Source organism: Furipterus horrens, unplaced genomic scaffold (assembly GCF_987537825.1).
Source record: "Furipterus horrens unplaced genomic scaffold, mFurHor1.1.pri manual_scaffold_17, whole genome shotgun sequence".
Lineage (NCBI taxonomy): Eukaryota > Metazoa > Chordata > Mammalia > Chiroptera > Furipteridae > Furipterus > Furipterus horrens.
This window is the reverse complement of record NW_028327187.1, coordinates 48355536-48373324: the sequence shown is the minus strand read 5'-3', so window position 1 is coordinate 48373324 and position 17789 is coordinate 48355536. Positions and strand designations below refer to the sequence as shown.

Here is a 17789-nt window from a genome sequence, read left to right as displayed (position 1 = left end):
CGCCTGTGAAGCCATCCGGTCCAGGGCTTTTGTGTGCAGGGAGATTTTGGTTACTGTTTCAATTTCCTTCTTTGTTATTGGTCTGTAGAGACTTTCTACTTCTTCTTGATTCAGTTTTGGAAGGTTATATGTTTCTAGAAATCTGTCCATTTCTACTAGGTTGTCAAATTTCTTGCCATAGAGTTGTTTGTAGTAATTTCTTATAATTGTTTGTATTTCTGAAGTATCAGTCGTGATTTCTCCTCTTTCATTTCTCATTTTGTTTATTTGGGTCTTCTCTCTTTTTTTCTTAATGAGCTTCGCTAGAGGTTTGTCAATTTTGTTTATTTTTTCAAAGAACCAGCTCCTAGTTTTGTTGATTTTTTGGATTGTTCTTTTGGTTTCTATGTCACTTAATTCTGCTTTGATCGTGATGATTTCCTTTCTTCTTTTTGCCCTAGTCTTTGTTTGTTGTTGCTGTTCTACTTCTTGTAGCTTTATGGTTAGGTTTTTTATTTGAGATTCTTCTAGCTTTTTCAGATATGCCTGTATTCCTATGAACTTCCCTCTTAGGACTGCTTTTGCTGTGTCCCATAGGTTTTGGGCTGTTGTGTGTTCATTGTCATTAGTTTCTAGAAATTTCTTGATTTCCTCTTTGATGTCATTGGTAACCCATTCATTATTTAAGAGCATGTTATTCATTCTCCATGAGCTGGGTGTCTTTGATTTTTTTCCCTGAGGTTGATTTTTAGTTTCAAGGCATTGTGGTCTGAAAAGATGCTTGATATGATTTCAATTTTCTTGAATTTGTTGAGGCTTGTTTTGTGTCCTATCATGTGGTCTATCTTTTAAAATGTCCCATGTGCCTTTGAAAAGAATGTATATTTTGCTTCTTTGGGGTGAAAAGTTCTATATATATCAGTTAAGTCCATGTGGTTTAGTGTGTTGTTCAATGCCTGTATATCTTTGGTGTTTCTTTGCTTGGATGATCTGTCTATTGTTGATAATGGAATGTTGAAGTCCCCTACTATGAGTGTGTTGTTGTTAATATCCTTCTTGTGGTCTTCTAGTATTTTCTTTATGTATTTGGGTGCTCCTATGTTGGGTGCCTATATGTTTATCAGTGTTATATCTTCTTGATAAATCGTTCCTTTAAGTATTATGAAATGTCCTTCTTTGTCTCTTTTTATTGCCCTTGCTTTGAAATCCGTTTTGTCTGGTAGGAGGACTGCTACCCCAGCTCTTTTTGCAGGTCCATTTGCTTGGAATATTTTTTTATATCCCTTTACTTTCAGTCTATGTAAATCTTTTGTTTCGAGGTGTGTTTCTTGTAGACAGCAAATATGTGGGTCTTGTTTTCTTATCCATTCTGTTACCCTATGTCTTTTAATGGGAGCATTTAATCCATTTACATTTAAGGTTATTATTGACATGTATTTATTCATTTCCCTTTGTACCTCTGTTCCTCTCCTCTCTTGTTCTTTTCTTCTTTTTTCTTAGAACACTCCCTTTAGCATCTCTTGCAATGCTGGTTTGGTGGAGATGTATTCTTTCAGTCTTCCTTTGTCTGAGACACTCCTTATTTCACCTTCTATTTTGAATGAGAGCCTTGCTGGGTAGAGTATTCTTGGTTGTAGGCCTTCGTTTTTCATTGCTTGAAATATTTTTGACTATTTCCTTCTGGCCGGTAATGTTTCTGTTGAGAAATCGGTCGATAGCCTTATTGGAGCTCCCTTGTAAGTTATTTGCTCTTTTTCTCTTGCTGCTTTTAGGATTCTCTCTTTGTCTTGGGATGTTGCCATTTTAACTATGATGTGCTTTGGAGTGGGTTTTGGGGGGTTCCTCTTGATTGGAACTCTCAGTGCTTCTTGGACTTGCATAGCTTTTTCTCTCATCAGGGTCGTAAAATTTTCTGTCACTATTTCTCCTATCAGATTTTCAATTTCATGCTCCTTTTCTTCCCCCTCTCGTATTCCGATGATCCTGATATTATTGCTTCTCATGCTATCCTGTATTCCCTTACATCTTGCTCATATTTTTTAATCTTTTTTCATTTTGCTGTATCGTTTGAGAATTATTACTTACATTATCCTCTAACTCATTGATCCGATCCTCTGCTTCGTTTAGTCTGCTTTTGACTGATTCTACTGTGTTTCTCAGTTCAGAGATTGCATTCTTCATTTCTTCCTGGTTCTTGTTGATAGTTTCTATGTCTTTTTTTATGATGGTGTAGTTCTCTGGAAGATCCCTGTAATTTTCTTGGAGCTGTTGGTAACTTCCTTGGAGGTTGTCATAGTTCTTTTTGAGGTTTTTGAGCATATTGAGCTTCTTCACCACTATAGTTTTGAATTCCATGTCTGACATTTGGGCTATGTCTATTCCATCTACCTCTCTTTCTGGGGATTCCTCTTTTCTTTTCATTGAGAGGTTGTTTCTGCGTTTCACCATGTTGGATTCTTCTTGCTTGTTTTTGTTATTTGGATTTGTCTGCTTTGCCTTCCTACCTTTGTGGTATGAGATTTTTTATGGTAGATCTGGGGGTTTCAGTGGTGCAGTCTCTTTGATCTCCTGAGCCTGATGTTCTCAGGGGACCTTTTATATCGTTTGTTTATGCTGTCTGGTTATATTTCAGATTTTTTTGTTGTTGTTGTTAGGATATTCCTTCTGGCTTGTTGATGGGAGTCACTCTATCCACTTTATCTCGAATTCTTTTGTGGAGATGTCAGTTCAGCCTTCTTGTGTCGTCTTCTTTTTCTGCGTCCACAGCTGGTCTAATGTGATGGGTCAGAGATTCCTATTCCTTGTAGCAGTGGTGTGCGCGAGGTGGCCTGCAAGGCGCAATGCAAGGCAGCCAAGAGCCCACCTCAAGTCTGCCACGCTGCACTCCAGGAAAGCAGGCCACGCTGCACTTTGGGGAAACTGGCAAGGTGTTTTTTTTTTTTTTTCACTCAAGCATCAGTGCGTGCCCAAGGCAGCTGGGGAACTAAGCTCAGGCCTGCCGCGCTGCGCTCCCAGAAAGCAGGCCGTGCCAAGCTCCAGGAAGGCCCTCCAGGTGTTTTTTTTTGGCTAGAGCACCAGTGCGCGCCCAAGGTGTACGGGGAACTAAGCTCCGGCCTGCTGCGCCGCGCTCCTAGAAAGCTGGCCACCGCAGCGCTCCGAGTAAGCCGGCAGCGCTGCGCTCCGGGAAAGCCCTTGAGGTGTTTTTTGGCTCGAGTGCAGGTGTGCACCCAAGCGGCTGGGGAGCTAGCCTCAGGCCTGCAGCGCCGTGTTCTGGGCGTTGGTCTTTCGCCTCTTAGGGCAAGGCTGCAGACACTTGTGCTCAGTAAAGTGAGTGTCTGTGAGTCCTGCTGCCCACCTCCTGAGCGGGCACGCACAGAGCCTGGGCAAGTGCTCTGCGCTCCGGATTCTGGCCTGGTACTTCGGCCTGGCGCCCACTGGGCTGGCCAGGGGTGTTTGCACACAGTCTTCTGCGTTTCCAGTGGGCCCTCCCTGCGCCCATTGGGTCACTGATTTTATGTCTGTTGGCGTGTGTCTGAGGGGCACCTGGACGCACAGTCCTGCACACCTGGGCCAGTGAATGAGGGCACTTCCCTATGCGCGCCCCCGTGACCCAAGGGTAGGGTTGCGGGGTGGATGAGCGCACCACTGTGCCTGTGCTCCTCAAGAACGGCCTACCACCCCCAAACTTTCCTCCCCTCTCCACCATCCACTAGAGAAAAATATAAAGGAAAATCATGTTCTCACTTGCCCAGCAGCATGCTGTCTCCTGTCCTTCAGCGCCAATGCCACTTGGTCGAGTCTGGTCTCTGCCAGCGGGCAGAGATCCGCTCTCCTCCCAACTCCTCTCCCGGGGCAGCCTGTGGTCCCTCAAAATCCTTTGTGTCCTTCCAGCCCCAGCTCTGGCAGCCGTCCCAGTCAGGGATCCCGTTTCGTCCCTTTTTTTCCGCTATCCTCCCTAAACAGGTTGTTCCCAGATGGATTTTCTCTAATCCAGCAGTGCCTTGGCTCGACTCCTGCCAGTGTCCAGCTGCTCACTGAGATGTTCTGTCTGCAGTTAGCCCAAACTGCAGAAGAGTTTGGGAGCCTGAAACCTCAGCCTCTCCTCACTCCTCCGCCATCTTCCCTCCTCCAGGAGGGGTTTATTGACTGCAAATGTGCACAAGGGATCTTATTGGGATGGTGCAATTGTTCTAAAACTGTATTTTGGTGATGTTTACACAACTCTGTACATTTACTAAACTTTCAGTGCATGGTATACTTAAAACAGGTAAGTTCTATAGTATATAAATTATATTTTGATAAAGCTGTTAAATATTTTTAGAGCAGAATTTAAAAGAAATTCAGGATAGATGGAAAGAGTATGAGTCTATTCAACTGTCCTCAAGTGTGTCAACAGTGGAAACTACTTAGGACTACTAAGGGAGGATAATCTATGGGAAGAAAATGAAATTTATAAACAGTTGAGGCCAAAACTACTGTACAGAGGTGTTACATTCAGCTGGGTATTGGCAATTTACATTACCACAAAGAAAGACGTGTTTCCTCCTTTATCATTCCTTCACATGCAATCTATCACCAAGGCCTGTGTCCTGTACTTCTGATGTCTCCCCTCATCAACCTTTTCCTTCAATTCCTAGCTGCTTTAATCCAGAACCTTACCACCATCCTCGTGTCCAATGTAGGTGTTACCTAGTGGAAGATGTAGGCAAGAGCAATGGTAGTGAAAGCTGAGCTGAAAATTTGTCCAGGAGAGCTCACAGATGATTTTGTGCAGGTGCCCTTGCTTCTCCTACAACTGGCTATGCAAATCTCCATGAGGTTTTCCTTCATTTTAGTTTGAGATTAGATGTGTCTTTCTCTAATACACTATTGTAGCTGAGTATGAATCATCTAGGAAAAGAAAAATGAGAATGGCTGGAGGGAGCTGAAGAAGAGATTTTCCATGAGAATGTCACAGCCAGATTTCAGCATAAAAATCTTATCTGCAGTATTATTATCACACTATAACTCAGTAAAACTCAGTTCTTAGACTTTACTAAGACTTTACATGCTGAGGATCCAGGAGGACAAGAAAGTACAGGGGTACATGTCTCAGGCAATATACCTGTGCACCCAGTAAACTATGACAGTAGCTAGGGTCGTGGGCCACTGGAGGAATTAAAGTATTTTCCTTTGTAGGGTGTGGGCATTAAATAATTGCAAAACACTCTGTCTGTCTAAAGTGGGTCCTTATTAGATAGAAAGGAAGCAGCAAGTGGGAATAAGGGGAATTCAGTTATGCCCTAGGCTAGTGGGGTTTGACTGGTGTTAGTTGGTTCGATTATCAGTGGCGATTACAGGCATGGGGGGCTTATAAAGGCAAGGCTTTTAAACACATGAGAGGAAAGAGACAGAAAATATTAGATTAATTATGCTTCTTCCATTTTAGAGACTTCCAAATAGACCTGTTTGAGTATGAGGCTATGTGGCATGCCAAGTGACAAGAAGTCTGTAAGATTCTCTGCAAACCCGAATCTCAACCTTGCCAATGATGGGGGTGAGGCCAACAATCCATTTGGTCTTCCTGAGCCAATTCTGAGAGGTCCAGGGCTGTCTCTTAGCTTTCCTGATGGGAAGCCAGGGAACTTTGACGTTGTTCTTGACCACAGGCTTGGCCTCTACACTGACTGAAAAGGAATCCAAAGCTTTTTGAGGAGACTCTGATGGTGGTCCAGAAACTTGTTTTTCCCCTACTCCCCACAAGAGGCCCCCTCCCCAACTACTTCGATCCACAATGATCTTTCTTTCTTCAGAACCTTATGTGATTTATTGTCTATATGCTTGAAATTAGCATTTCTTATATTCCACATTAATTTATTATTTAACTCTTTGATAACTCAATATCCATCTCTTCAACTAGAATGGAAGAGCCTTACCCCAGGCTTTGTCTGTATCTTGCTCAGAAGCTGGCATAGAGTAGCTACTCAATAAATGTTTTTCAAGTGCTTCTCCCTTTGGACTTAATTAAGACTAAACTCACTGTATGCTTTCAAAAAGGAAAATACAGATCAATTAATGATTTACAGCATCAGGACAATGAGGAGAACTGGTCGGAGAACTGCATTTTAGCAAAAGAGACACATACAACTCTATTTCCCTAAGACAGCAGCAAAATAGGAACTAATGTGGGTTTTGCAGTCAAAAGTGGATTCAAATCCTAGCATGTTAACGTCTGATCCTGGACAGATATTTATCTTCTCTCTGAAATCCAATTTTCTCATTCACAAAGTGGACATAGTATCTACCTTTACTTTTTAAACAAGAAGAAATGATATCAAAGTGACTTTTAAGATATCTACCTTGCTAAATCATGGCAAATGATGAACTTTTAAAAAAAGTTATAGGAAACTCCAAATATAGTATCTGGGCCCATAGTAGGCATGCCATAAATGCTGATTCCTTTTCTGCTCATCCACATTCACCATCTCTTTCTGACATTCCCTTACCCAGGAAGAGTAATTGCTTGCCTCGGAGGCAAGATGGACTATTGCCACAGTTATTAAGTTTTTGCTTCCCTGCTAATCCACCTCATATTCAATCCACAAAATCTGGAATATAAAGGCAAAGGACAAAGGACTGAGCCAAGAGGAAGGATGTGTCAAAAGACTGGCCAGTACAGGAAACACTGTTGTCTTGATTCACATCTGAGGAATGGCTTAATGTTGGCTTGCAATTTTACTACCCATCAGATCTCCTCCCACCTCCTCTAAGAATCATTAATTCCTTCAATCATTAATCAACACTTATTCTTTCTTTCTTCTACATTTTTCAATCTCTTCTATTTCACTGTTTACTGTTCTATTCATTAACCCCTAGAAAACCTCCCTCAATTTTCTGTTTCCTTTTCAGCTACTTCTGCCTTATTGATCTCTTTTCGTTTATATCCAAGCATCAGAAGAGAATGGTGCCCCTCATTATCACTATCCATTCATAAGAGTGGTTCCAGACCATATACCTCTATTTTCTTCATGCATTTCTGAAAAAAAAAAAAAAAAACCTTACCTTTCTGTATACCCAATTAGTGGCTATTGAATTCTACTCACATTTCCCAGATTCTATAGCAGTTAATAATCTGCAGGGATGTCAACAACTGGAGGTACATAAAGTAAGGAGAAGTGTAATCTTCCTTCTGATAGAGAGACTTCTCCAGGTCTCATACTCTCAATGGCTATCATACTTTATGAGCAAAAACTGACATATGGACCTAGTGGGTATTATTTTCAGTGAAATAAGTAAGTCAGAGAAAGATAAATACCATATGATTTAACTTATTATGTGTAATCCAGAGTACAAAAAAGAAAATTGAAACAGACTCATAGACAAAGAGACCAGATTAGTGGTTGCCAGAGGGAGAGGGATTGGGAGACTGGGAGAAAAAAGTGAAAGAAAAAAGAAATATAAATTGGTAGTTACAAAATAGTGATGAGGATGTAGAATAGAGCATAGGAAATATAGTCAATAATACTGAAATAATTATGTATAATGCCAAGTGGATCCCTGGCTGGTTTGGCTCAGTGGATTGATCGTCGGCCTGCGAGCTAAGTGTCGCTGGTTCGATCTTCCAGTCAGGGCACATCAGAGAAGGAAAACTCTGACTCCAAAAAACCTCCGCTGCCTTGCGGCATACCTCTTCAGGGGAAAGGCTAAGGGAGTAAACCCCGACAGAAAATCCGGAGCCGGAGTCCCTAAGGCGGTTTGACGTTGTAGTCAATACCAGCAACTCCTGCGGCGCACCTGAAGCCAAGCTGTATTGACTTCGTCTTTCCCTTGGACCCTTCAGCTGCGAAGAGAGGGGGTGTCTGCTGCATGGGCAACAGCAGACCCTCCATATCACCCTGCCCAGGCTCTGTAGCTTCAGCTTCACTGGAGAGGACACTCCAGCGTCATCACAAGATGTCGATTCAACACGGGAGGAGACAGATACCGTGTCACTCCCAAGTTGGACTGCACAGCTATTCTCGGCGGTGCAGATAGACTCTTAAGAAGCTACACCATTGTCTCTCGAGACGGACGGCTGCCGACGACGAATGCCAAGTGGGTACTGGAATTATCATGGAGAATGCTACATAAAGTATATAATTATCTAATCATTAAGCTGTAGACCTGAAGCCAATACAAAATAATATTTGAAGTAAACTGTAATTGAAAAGTGAAAGAAGTAAATTGAAAAAGAGACATCTTTTTTTCTTTTTTGCTATTTTATTTTTATAGTATTTTCAATATTTTTCAGTACTATTTATCCTCCTTATTTGTTTTTCTTTATCTTTTGGATTTAATATTTTTTGTATTTTTTCCCATTACCATTTAATCCCCTTATGCCCCCTTACTTGACTAGCATAGAAAACAAGAGCCTTAGAGTGACCGATGTACCTTGGCACCACCTGGTGGCAACCACATAAACTGAAGTAACTCTTGTAAGATCTCCGTTTAGGAGTTTAAGCTAAAGTAAAAGTGATAGCTTGCTGATTGAAGAAGGCAAACCTTAAGTATCTAACAGAGGTAATGTCGAAAAAGGTATGTCATTAAATAATCAGAAAGTCTTCAGGATATTTTGAAGCTCCAAAACTTTGCATTTTATAACAGCCCTGTGTCTTATATTCCTGGTCATATACTTTGGGAAGGAACCCAGGTAGTATATTCTTCTATCCAGTTATACCCTTTAGATATAGCAAGGTTGTCATTTATTCCCCAGACTTCATAATCCTATCATTTTATGCACTGAACTTCCTCTTGTCTAGGACTTGTGAAGGGGTAAAAAGACTTGCTTTAAACACAACATACAGATGTTCCACGAAGAACGACAGCAACTACTAATAAATAGTGAAAGAGTTGCGGCGCTACTTTGATCCCACTTTGCTAATTGTGGGAGGATACAGGTGATGGTATCCAAAGAGCAGCAAATAAGCCTCCCTTGTCCAATGCAAACTCCAACTTCGCCCTATAGAGTTTATTTCATTTATGCTCAGCTTATAAAGAGCTTTCCTCCCTGCTGGTCTGAGATTATCATAAAGTTGTTGTGATAGGCAACTCAATAAAGAGTGTAGTTTTTTGAGTCACCATGTTTACTCAGAAAAACTTCCAAAGAAGATAAGCATGATATATTTCTTTTTTGTTTTTTTAAAATTACTAAATCTGAAAAAAATTGGCTAAAATTCAAGATCCCTCAAGCTATAGCCAGAAGCACAGATTATTAAAACTTCCCATTTTAAAGTTGTTTCCTAAATTGGTCTACATACATGCAGTAGGCTCTGTGAGTGAAATAAATAGTCGACCAAGAAGTTATGAGGAAAGAAATAAAGAGGGAGACAGAAATTGAAAAAAGAAACTTACCTGGGGTCGTTTCCACACCACCTTTCCGGGAAGCAGTCGGTTGTAGAAAAGTGAATCATTCTCAGGCAAAAAGGTTGGATCACAGAAAAGTATACCATTTTTGATGCATTCCTGTTTCAGTTCCTGGTATTTCTGGTTTTTGAAGAGCTTCAGAGGAGGACCCATAGTGTCAAATTATGTCTAGAATGAGGAAAATTGTTATTAGAGAAGGAAGTTTTCGAGTCTTTTAAAGATTATCTGAGATTAGACAAATGGTAGTCATTCCAGTGACTAGGCACCTCAAGTTTGGCTTTAATGGAAAAGTCACCATTTTCAGGGAGCTAGGGGGAATAGTCCAGGCTCTGCAATGAATTAGTTTGGGGCTTTGGGTGAGGCATGTAAACTATTCTGGGTCCAGTTTTTGTTCATCTGACAAATAAAGAAATATAGGCCTTAATAATATTATTGGAAAAATAGATAATAAATATTAAGATTGCTAGTTAAACACGAGTCACTATAATTTAAAGGTCAACCTTCCATTTTTCACTAGCAGGGAGGAGTTCAAGGCCAAGAACAATTTCAAGTTTGTGATGACAAAAAAAAAAATGTTTACTATATTTAAAATAAGTTGGTGACCTGAATGGCCACACACTTTGTGCTTGAAGGGAGAAGCAACTCCTTTCACTTTTAACAAGCCATTTTACATAGATCCTTCCCTTTTATCTTTAAAGAGTTTTGCATTTTTATTGCTGACCAGAAAGCCTAATGCAAGAAACAGAGCTCAGCAGATGGCCTCCAAAGACAAGGAAATATAGAAAGATTTTATGTCTTCCTTCTTCAAAATCTAATGTGCAATCATTCGCCCTTGATAAAAGGCAGACCCTGAAGTTCAATTACACTGATTTGGTGGACTACAGATTCTTATCCCATGGCAATAAACTGCTGCTTTCTTTCCTTTAAAAAATATCTCACATGACTAAATAGAAAATTAATATAGTGGTTCCTCAGGCAATGTGTATCAGAGTACCCCACACTCAAATGCCTCTAATAACAGGTTTTTATGAGGATAACTTGAAAGACAAATTTGATTTTAAGTAGCTTTGGGGTGATAATAGGTTTTTAATCCCTTTGCTTGATCACAAAGATAGATTTGTAATGGTTTTAATGATCTTCTCCTGATATTCAGTGGTAAATAAGAGGGGGAGTTGTGAAATTTACATGACACCAATTATTTCAAATATATATTTTAAGGATAACTGTGTCTATATATTCTATGATCACATGAGGGCTGAAAATAAAAATTCTAAGGTCAGGGTATCTGCTAAAAAATTGACGAGATATGAAAAAATGACTAATTATCACTTTAAAGAGTATCTGTGTAGGTAACACAGCTCAAATCCCAGTTAATAAAGTGGCACTGCTATTTTATAAAAAGTGTAATATAGCCCTGACAGGTGTGGTTCAGTGGTTGGAGCATTGTCCCATAACCAAAAGGTTGAGGGTTCCATTCCCAATCAGAGCATATGCTTGGGTTACAGGTTCATCCCCAGTCTGAGCGCGGGTGCATGCAACCCCTAGTCTTAATGCATATGATCCCTGGTCCTGGCTCCGATCTCCAGTCTGAGTGCATACAAAGGCAACCAATTGATACTTCTCTTTCATCAATGTTTCTCTCTCTCTTTTCCTCTCTCTCTCTACTTAAGCAAATAAAAATGTCCTTGGGAGAGGATAAAAAAAAAAAGAAAAAAAGCGTAATATAATCAGACCTCTCTATTATCTTATTTCCTGTCCTTTCAATATTATATTAAAATGTCTTACTGGTAAAGAAGTCTTACCATTTGAAAACTGTAAAATAAATTTAATTTAACATTTTTGTAACCTACAATATATGAGTATATAAACAAGCTTACCATTTTTCTGACCCAAGGAATAAGAAGCTAAAAATAATCACAATTTTTTATAGCCTTATATATCAACCTTTGTTTTTTCAAATTGAAGGCTACAGGACACTGCAAAATACTGAAATGCCTTTGGTTATCAGATTTAAGTCTGCTCTCATGTTTTAAAATTAAAGTATATTTTATTGTATTTGAAGTCATGGATGGTATCAATAATAACTTTCCATTAAGCAGCATCAGAGCCAATCTGAATGTTTGCCCAGGCTCCTTTGTGGAGCCTGTTACAAATGAACCCCAATTTTTGCATGTGCTCACACTTAAAACAAACACTACAGTGCCTCTTGCTTTCCCTGGAAAGTTTTGCTGGATTGCCAGAGGCTGGGGACTATAAATGGAGGATAGTTTGAGGCAATTAGAATATTTAGTTTTCCAGAACCTCCTAGTCCCTAATCATTTTGGATAAATGAGTATTTCCTGCTCTTGGGAAAGCCCCCTGTCCTACCAGTCTTCCTTGCTATTCAGTCAAATAGCTAAGCAAGCAGGAGCCTGCAAAGGGGATCCCTGCTATAAAAAGAAGACCTGTATACAGACTGAAGCTGTATCTATTGCAAAGGAAATAAGGTTTAATTTTAAAAACCAATATGATCCCAGCAGGTTTTCAGATGCAGGATGTACAGTTGGTATGGATAGGTCAAGTCTTTAGACCTGCATTTTGGAAGTTCACAGTAAATAAAGAATAGCAGCTATCAACCTCAACTTTGACAGATTTTAATTAGAGTACAATTGTAGTCCCATGTCCTGTTCAACTTGCAGGAGTGCAGTTGACCCCCATTCTGACTAAGTATTAGGACAACTAAGTTTCATTTGCTGTGACTTTTTACTTTGTGCCTCAATTTTCACGTTGGGAGAATGGGGTTATCTATCTTGCCCTCTACACTGTGGCTATAATTAATGAGATGATTAGTATAAAACTATTTTGAATAAGTAGAAAGGGATCCATAAATGCAAGATATATGTTGTAAGCCATCTCATTGCCTGGCACAGAGCTGGGCACACAACCATTGTTCAGGAAATAGTTTTTGAATGTTCAATAAATGTCTCATGTAGAAAATTCATGTTTATAAGGCAAGTCATTGTTTGAAATATACATTTAATCTCACAATCTCTTCATGACAGCCAAGTTTAGTAAATATTATCTGTACCATTCTTTTTGTATCTGCATAAACAGCAGCTCAGAGTAAGGGCAGCTAGAAACTTGCAGAGCCAACTCAAACCTCGGTCTGTGTAATGCCAGATTTAGTGTGCAACATTCCATCCACCACACTGCTTCACTTGGTCACTGCCTTTTTTGAAAAAGGGAAACTTTTTTCAGCTCAAATAAGGAAAACCTTCCAAAGCAAATGTAACACCTAACTTTGAGGCATTCTGCCTAGAACTTATTGTCATGGTGAATATTTAAAAGGCTCTTTAGTTCCATGGTTTGATGATCATGGGAGAATCCAAACCCTTGACTTTTGAAGGTTCATCAGTTAACCCTCAGAAAACTTTTAGAAACCCAGAAATTTGTAAGTTGGGTTTGTCATAAACAACATGCTGTGTCAGAGAGTAGGAGAGTGAAGAAAGAAATGTTCCTTTTTTGCTATCTTGCTGCACCCAGCTATGAAGAAGAGAAAATCTTTAGGTTAATAACCATGTATTAAGAAACTCAGTAAAAAGAATCAAATCTAGGGACTTAAGTATCAACTGCAAAGAACCTCCAGCTAACAAATACCAAACAAAGGGAACATGTACATCTAAGGAGAGAAACAACTGTTTCCTGAGACAAGTATCATGGGTGGTGAGTATGGGGCTTTGCACTGAGATGATGGTCTCAAACAATACTATTTGAATTTGGGACCCACTACCTAGAGGAAGAGGGCAAAGAAGGAAGAAGACCATGCAGATTAAGGCAAGTAGGAGGGGTGGATGCAGAGCATGGAAAGTTGAGAATTGCCAGAGGAAGTTGAGGGAGCCTTCCATGTAAATAAAGCACAAGGCTGCAGTTAGGAAAGGAAACTTTTGATATGCACTGTACTGGAAAGCTTGAGGAGCTGGGCAGACTCTTAAGACAAAAATCATTTGTTCTTTACCTGTGGTTTAGTCTTAGAGTAGAAACCGGATTTTGCTCTAAAATGTGAAATCTTACTCAGTTTATTAAATAGAATTATTAACTGATAGAGGAAACCCAGTCTCTGGTTTACACACTTCTGTTGATTTGGGTGAGTGGCAGGGTAAGGTGGTGCCTTTTAGGTGGAGAGAGAGAGAGAGTATGGCTTCTGGGGTGTGGTCCCTGACTAGTTTCTCCTTTTGCCAAGTTTTGGGACAAAATCAGAGGTAAAAGCAATTAGGAGTTTTTGAAGAACAAACAGAATGCAGAAGACCTAACTCTGTCCTGGTACAAAGTAAGGGTCATTTTAGCCACAATCAACAGTTCTCCTCACACCTGGGGGTGGTGCATTGAGAGTAATGGGGCTTAGAGAGGGAGAAGTAATAACAATTTAGCATCCACATGTTACACAGTGCATAGAACTTTCTATGTCTACACAGAGTCTTAGCCCATATCTATGGGAAATCATCTACCTAAAGACAAATGGCTCTACTAAAAAAATAAAAAGAAGGGGAGAAAGAAAGGGAAGGACCTAGTCAAGTAACATGTATAAATGACACATGGACATGGACAACAGGGTGGGGACTGACTGTGGGAGTAGGAGCAAGGAGTGGGGCAAGAGAGACCAATGGGGGAAAATTGGGACAACTGTAAAAATAACAATTTTTAAAAAGGCAAAAAATAAAATGAAATAATATTCAAAGTTTAAAAATGAAAAGAAATTTAGAATCATCAAAATAACACAGGTAGTCCAGGAGATCCAGGATCAAGTCCCAAATACTGCCATTTAGTGTAGTTAACATCTCTGTCCCTCAGTTTCTCCATAAGCACAATGGGGATATAATGGCTACCCTGTACATCTCCTGGTATTACTGGGGGGAATCTAATAAAATTAAGTATATGAAAATACTTATTAACTCTTAAGGATAACCCACATAAGATAGTAGTATTAGGAAACATTCCTTTTTAGCAAATTAAATACCGTTTTTGCCCTTAACAAAAAACGAGGAGATTTGATCACATATTTTAAATAGGATACTCAAAGACATTTAAAAAGCCAATATAAAATTGCTCCTCCACCATTCAATACCTCCTTTCTTTTCTACCTTTCCTTTTTAGATGACTTAACCACTACTCATTTTCTCCCTCTTAAATAAATAAACTAATTCTATAAGTCTAATTTTATGGCTTTGTGAAAATTTAGTCCCAATTTTTATATCATTATGCTAGAAGAACTCTTAGAAATCATTTAACCCAAATCCTTGCTTTTACAGGAAAGTGAAGGGACTTGCCCAAGGTTACCTCGTTAATGACAGAGCTGGTGGGGGCTAAGTGTACACATGTAAAACCTCAAGAAATTGATTTTAAAAATTCTTATTGTCCTTTTCTTATAAGAATGCACTTAGGAGTTTTGTTCTTGAATTGTAAGCTGTCAGAAAGTGAGATTATTTCAAATGAAAGCCAATCACAGAAACACTGTTTTGGGGTCACAAAGGGGTTTTTTCTGCTTTTAATTTAGGGAAAAAAATAAAACACCAAAAACATACAGAAAGCCTGCTTTTTAACTTATTCCTGATTACACAAGTGTTTTTAGACTGTCTCTAGTCTGCTAGGTACTCTAAGGTTAAATAAAGAATGCTATTCAAATACAAAGTATTCACACACAAACACCAATGTGCGCTCACACATGCATGCACAGGTACATGCATGCAAACTGCCAGAAGAATAAAAGAGTTAATTAGGAGCCCCAAAAGAATCTTTTTAAAAATTATTTTAGACTTTAAAATGTTCTTAATGTCACAGCAAAGAGTTTTAAATGGTACATTAGCCAAATTTCAATAAAACATCAGTAAAACCAGTATGCTTTATCCTGAAGCTATAATTGTCGGGATGGCAAAATTAATTTTCCTATGTGCTTTTCACCAAACTTCAAGCTCCAAATCCTCAGAACCTATTTTCAATTGCAGTACTCCAATCTTTTTTCTGCCCTCCACCCCTCCCACTCTGGTCAAGTAGCCCAGTTAAGCCCCTAGAACACCAGTGGCCATGTGGTGGGTGGGTGGGATAAGATGGTAGAACCACAACTGCAAGTCAAATTTTAAACCGAAGCAAGAATTATAGAAGAACAAAACCAGGCCAGCCAGGGGCTGAAAATAAAATAAGTCGAGATCAACCTGTCACCAGGGCAGGGGGACTCCTGACTGTGCAAACAGGCCAGCCTCTGCTGCCACTCCCTCTTGTGCAACAGTGCACAGCCCATGTACCCCATTTCCAGGGCTTTAAGGCCTTTTGTACTGTGTGGTTCCAAGATTTTGCCTGCATTTTCATAATTTTCCCACAGCTGTGGGTCTGCAGGAGCTAGAATTAAGCCTTGACAGTCAGCCTGGTTTCTCCCTCTTACTTGCCTAAGGAAGGCTTGTCCTTTTTTTACCAGGGATTCCGGGAAACAGAAGACAAAAACAGCTATCACCAGAAAAATCTCATTGCCAGACAACCACAATCACCCCACACACACCTAAAAATAACCAATCAAAAAATTCCATTAGTTTGAAAGTTTCCAAATTGCTATTACACATGCACATTCAATCCAGACAAACCATAAGGTTATAGCTGTGGATTTTGATTAACTATAAAGTTCAAGTTTCTTCACATCTTTTATACATGAAGTTATCCAGCAAATAAAATTTTGGGATAAGTTTGCGAATACCCTGTCTTCTCACCTGAGTTAATCCCAATTGCTGCTGCTGCTTCTGCTGCTCTTAGCCAGGTAACCCCTACAAAGTCTGTTCAGTCAGTGTGGCTGAACAAAGATTCTGGCTTTCTTAACCTGAAAACTATTTGGGCTGTACCAAACTCTGCTCACAGGGGGAGGTGACTCGCAGAAACTTCAGGAGTCTCTGCCCCGCCTAGCAGTCAGAAACTGATCCTGAGTCATGAGGAAAATCTGGAAAGCTCCCCTGCCAGATGTGCAGACAGGATGCCCACTCCAGATCCACCCACCAACAAATTGGAAAACTCAGGAAGCCACGTTTGAAAGTTATTTTGCTTCCAAGGAGAAATAGGACTTCCAGGAGGGGTCTGACAGACTTCTGCCTTTTCTGTTCCAGGGTTAATAGTGCAGACATAAACATTACTTGAGAGGGGACACAACATAAAAAAATCTTAAAGTGTTGGAAAAGTTCTTGTAGGCTAGTTTGCAGATGAGGCCCTTTATATATGGATCTATGATGGTGATGAGGACTTCAGAGAACTGGCAGGAGTGAAAGAAGAGCTAATGGGGCACAGGGAATAAAAAGCTGCTTTGTGAAGTAACAGGTTACAGTTAGCCCAGGGAAGAGAGCAAGGAGCATTAAGAGGGAGGTGAATGAAGTTTGATGCCATGGCATTTGTAAGAAGCTTGATTTCTAGCAACAGGGCTGCGGATATTCTGCCTCACAATGTTAGGTGACAAGTAGAACAAATAACTGTTTGCTCTGATGGCCAACCAAGAGGCTTCAGCAGGGTAGTCAGACCCTATAAAATACTATGCAGTATCCCAGTCAAGGTCCTGTTCCCTGAGACATTCACTGGGACACAATTCCAGGAACACAATTCACAAATTGTTTTAGTTTTTACATTTTGTTTAATTTTCATCACATTCCCCAGCTTTCCCAACCAATGTGGTGTTTACCTTTTGACCTGAAACTACTACCATCTACCCCTATTCCTGCACCAATTCTCCTTTTGGCTACTTGGAAGAGAGAGAGAGAGAGAGAGAGAGAGAGAGAGAGAGAGAGAGAGAGAGAACACAAGTAAGGTGAGGACTAAGAAGCATAGGAAGTGTGCTCTTCCTATATTTCTATGAAACATCTGAGTAGTTCTATTACTGTGATCTCTGAGACCTGTGGCTTCTCTCCCTCTATGCCAAGATGTAAATTGAGCTAGAGCTAGGTGGCAATATAAAATGCCAGGGCCCAGGAGAATTAGAGTTTTAAATATTCGTACCTAATTCGGTTCCTGAGTGACAGATTTCTCACACCAGTGTCCCCCATGTTGTGACACTTTAGCTTTGAAACCAAGGGTAAATATCTTGTCTGTGTTCATGTTTTTCAGTCATCTTTTCCACCTCCAAAATTTTAAGATGAGTAAGGAATCATAGAATCTGAGAATTAAAAGGAAAGCTCTGTGAAACAACTTGTTCCATATTTAGGCATCCCCTAATGGTTAAAACTTACTCCTTAGGTTCAGCAAAAATTAGCATTACACAAATTATTTCTAATTCCTCTTTCCCATGACAGAGCTTTAAAATATATATCATGTACCCCCCCCCAGTTTTCTGTCCCTAGGCTAAATATCTTCAATTCATTTAAACCATGCTTCACGGGGCTTGGCTTCCAGATCTTTTGCCATTCTGGTGTCTTTTGAAGATAGATCTGCTT

General features: G+C 39.9%; 1 protein-coding gene across 1 annotated transcript in view; it reads right to left on the bottom strand.

Annotated features, from left to right (window-relative positions):
• Positions 1-16157, bottom strand: part of CAPN6 (calpain 6) — a 31532-nt gene extending 15375 nt beyond the window's left edge. Inside the window, exons 1-2 of the mRNA XM_090264377.1 lie at positions 16092-16157; positions 9349-9528 (exon numbers count right to left, since the gene is read on the bottom strand). Of these exons, the coding sequence (XP_090120503.1) occupies positions 9349-9513 (165 nt within the window). The 5' untranslated portion in view covers positions 9514-9528; positions 16092-16157. The remainder of the gene's footprint in view (positions 1-9348; positions 9529-16091) is intronic.
• Positions 16158-17789: the final 1632 nt, after the last annotated feature.